Source organism: Triticum aestivum, chromosome 5B, assembly GCF_018294505.1.
Source record: "Triticum aestivum cultivar Chinese Spring chromosome 5B, IWGSC CS RefSeq v2.1, whole genome shotgun sequence".
NCBI lineage: Eukaryota > Viridiplantae > Streptophyta > Magnoliopsida > Poales > Poaceae > Triticum > Triticum aestivum.
In genome coordinates, this window is record NC_057807.1 from 97,481,364 (window position 1) to 97,484,882 (window position 3,519).

The following is a 3,519-nucleotide window of genomic DNA, read 5'->3' on the forward strand; positions in this document are numbered from 1 at the left end:
CTCCCTCTCTCTCTCTCTCTCTCTCATGGATAAGGGCAACTGAGGCTAGCGAGTAATTCAGCTGTTACGATGAAACAGATGTAAAAGAATTAAACCTTCTTCTGAGCTCATCTGGCTATTCACAAGTCGAAACCTTCAGGCAGTTTATCCATTTAATATCCAAATGAAGAGCCAAGAAGGGCCATTTCGCGAAGCATTTCCCAACAATTCAATTTTCGTGAAGAATAGCTAACCCGGCAACAGAACTTCAGGATACCAAGGGCAGCCCATTATTTGTAAGCCTAGCATCAGTTCTTCGGATGGAGAGCAAAATCAAAGGAAGTACTTGTGCAAAGTGAACTTAAAAGTTAACAGTGAGCCATTTCTGCGTCGATGAAATGCCACCGACGGCAAGGGCGCCACTCGGTCGCTGCAGCCCGGGATCCAGGATCCGTATCGGGAACTCAGAGAGAGCAGGTTCAAGACACAGTACAAAACACCTCCCATAATCGCGGAAGTCTCCATAAATACAACTGGGAACCCACTTAAGAACACAGAAAGAAGATCAGCTAAAGGCTAACAATAAACCCAGCAGACACCAAATGAAGAACCATCAGTTTGATCTAGCAAGGAAACAGGCCAGTTATTCAAACATCAGTCGGGAAGAACCAAAGGGAACAAGGGAAGAAGATAGGAGCAGAAAGAATACACAAACGAAGCATTATATCAGGGATTGAAGAGGCGGGAGGGGCAAAAGGCTTAAGTCCCTCAAAACAAGCTGAAGACACAACGGGGAATGCAAGGCAAACAGAAAACGGATGAACACACAAATAGGCAGACGAAGAGAGCCATCACACATTTGCAGGCGAGCTCGGAGCAAAATCGTCGAATGCCGGTGGATAGAAGCCCAAACTGTACGTGGAGTAGCAGCCCATCGGACACTGTAGCTACTCCAAGCAAGGCCAGCGTGGCCGATGGCCCAGCTTGCGACAGCACAGGCGGAGAGCACCGTGAGATCCAAATCAAACGTAAACCCTTTCCAAATCGTTGCGAGGGCTCCTAGTCTACACTGTCAGAACAAATGCTAGTTTGTATTAAAGATAGAAATAGACAGGTCGTGCCAAAATTCAGATACCTATGGAAACTCCGAAGAGGAAGGATAAAAAAAAATCAACTTGGCAGCTAGCAAGAACACTGCTTCCAAGTGCATGGTAAAAGAACAAAGATTATGCACACATGAAAGAAAATAGGGGTGAACAATATTTCTTCAGCAGAGCGAAGCTAACAGGTTCAAATTATCAAACAAAACAGTGACAAACCCAAGCAACGGAACCTGGTTATCAGTACAGGTATGTAAACAATCTGTGAGCAGCGGAAACAAAGTGAAGGTGTATTGGCAGAAACTCTTTATTTTGTGAATAGTCACAAGTAATGAAAGTGAACTGTGATGTATTGAAATTCCATGATGTATCATCCTAACCAAAAACACCCTCAGCCCTATGGCAGTCAAAATCTACTTCACCTCAACCTAACTAGCTGTAGATTTCTACAGCACCAATCTATGGCAAAGGATTGCCTACTCTGCCCAACATAACAACCGATGAAGTTCTATGAGAAAATTGGGTGCTGCCATTTAGCTGTCAAGGTGGGAAGCAATCTTCTCGTATTGCCTGGCGTAGTCACACCCCAGTAACCGAGCATTAGACTGTACAGCTGTGCAGAGATCTACCAGTGAAGCTTGGTAGGAACAGGCTAAATCTGAAGCAGTGGCATTATTCCGCCCACCATTTACAGCAGCAGAGGCACTTCTGTTAGCTTCTGGCATCCTCATTGTCTTTCCCCTTGCTTTTGCAACCCCCAAACAAGACTTCAGCATCTGACTTATGTACACGTTCAGCCCAGAGTTCAGCAGATCAGCACACTCTACGGATATGCTAAGTCCTTCGGCTTTCAGCTTATTCTCAAGTAGCTTCGACAGGTCCTCGCTACCTGGCAATTCACCATTATTATAGCAAATCTCTGAAGGATAAGGTATCGAAGGCTGAGAATTCTGGGCCTTTGGGGGGATTCCCAACGGAGCCCTGATTGGGCTCTGACTCTGCACACATACGGGGCTGCCCCTGGCTTGATCAACCTCCTCACCATCCTCGACGGACACAAACTCCGCGGCCCCTGGATGACCAAGAGGGGACTTTCCGAGTGGACTCGGCTTATCAGCAAACCTCTTGTCACGGTTAGCCACCGGCCGCACTCTCCTTGCTAGCGGCACACCACTGGCCAATGTCCCATTCGTCACAGCGCTAGTCTGTGAATTCCCAGTTGGCGTCTGCCTGCTGGGCGGTGGCCCCAGCGACATATAAGCATTGCCGAGGATTGACTGGACGAGGAAATTGTGAAGCTTGATGTTCTCCTTCCCCAGTGTGGCCACGCAGATCTTGTCAAACTCGCTCTTGCCTAGCTGAAAACTCAGGAACTTCTTGAGGCTATGGAAGTAGAGCTCAGAGCGCTGGTGGCCGAGCTTCCTGACTAGCTGCGACTTGATCTCCGCCGTGTCGACGCGAGCAAGTTTCTTGGAAGGCTGCATCTTGGAACAGCACGAATGTAAAAGGCCCGCGGAGACGATGGTGCTCTGGAAGAGCAAACCCTAGCTGCCACCGAACACCCAGGGGAACTCCAGCAATCCCCCGAGGGCTTCGCCCCAAGAAGTATCCTTTAGGCGAGAATCGTAGCACCCATCTGCGTAATCAGATCAAGAAGCGAAAAGATTAGCACAGAAGTTTGCTACGCAATCAGGTCAGCACAAGGGTTGCTCCGTGATCCAAGAGCTCGCACGGACGCACGGATAGCTTAAGAAATCTAATCCAAAACAATGTTTTCGAGCAAATCCGTACGGGGAATCGCAGACCCGAAGTAAATCCACCTCGAATTTCACAAACTTGACAAAATCCCGGGGCGAACTACCACCGAAAGATGCCAATTTCCCCGAGAATAAATTGGGGGAAGAAGGACGGGAGGAGACTAACCTGGATTGGAGAGGCCGAATCCACGACCCAATATCCAAGAGCGAAATGCGAGCTCACCGATGAGCTGAATCTTGTTTTTGGTTTTGCGGCCGCCGCAATCGGGGAGATATTTTTTTCCCCAATTTTGATCCCTGGTCACGACGAACAGCGCTGTCTCGTGCGCAATTTACAATTTACACCTCCCCGGCGAGCCTTGCTCTGGGCTAATGTCCCGCTGACAGGTGGGCCCTGAAGCGGATGATTGTGCTGCCAGTGTGAGCTGGCGTGGTTGGTTCGGTTGTCGGGGTCAGCCAGCCCCTGCTGGTTCTTGGACTCTTGGTCACACGTGCCGAAATAAAAACTTCCTGCTTTTTTTTGCAATTTTTTTAAATTGTTTGGATTGCTCACCATAAGTGTTGCTTATAAAAAATTTCAGAAAAACATCCTATCTATTCATTTTCAATCATGACAGTACAACGAACACCAGAAATAATATAAATTACATCCAGATCCGTAGGCCACCTAGTAACGACTACAA

The 3,519-nt window shown here is 48.0% G+C and overlaps 1 protein-coding gene across 1 annotated transcript; it reads right to left on the reverse strand.

The window, feature by feature from the left end:
- Positions 1–1,370: 1,370 nt before the first annotated feature.
- LOC123110600 (uncharacterized) lies at positions 1,371–3,199 on the reverse strand. Its single transcript, XM_044531159.1, has 2 exons — positions 3,003–3,199; positions 1,371–2,715 (listed from the first exon to the last, which is right to left on the reverse strand). Exon 2 carries the CDS (start codon positions 2,561–2,563, stop codon positions 1,613–1,615), a length of 951 nt encoding a protein of 316 aa, XP_044387094.1. The 5' UTR covers positions 2,564–2,715; positions 3,003–3,199; the 3' UTR covers positions 1,371–1,612.
- Between the last annotated feature and the right edge of the window lie 320 nt (positions 3,200–3,519).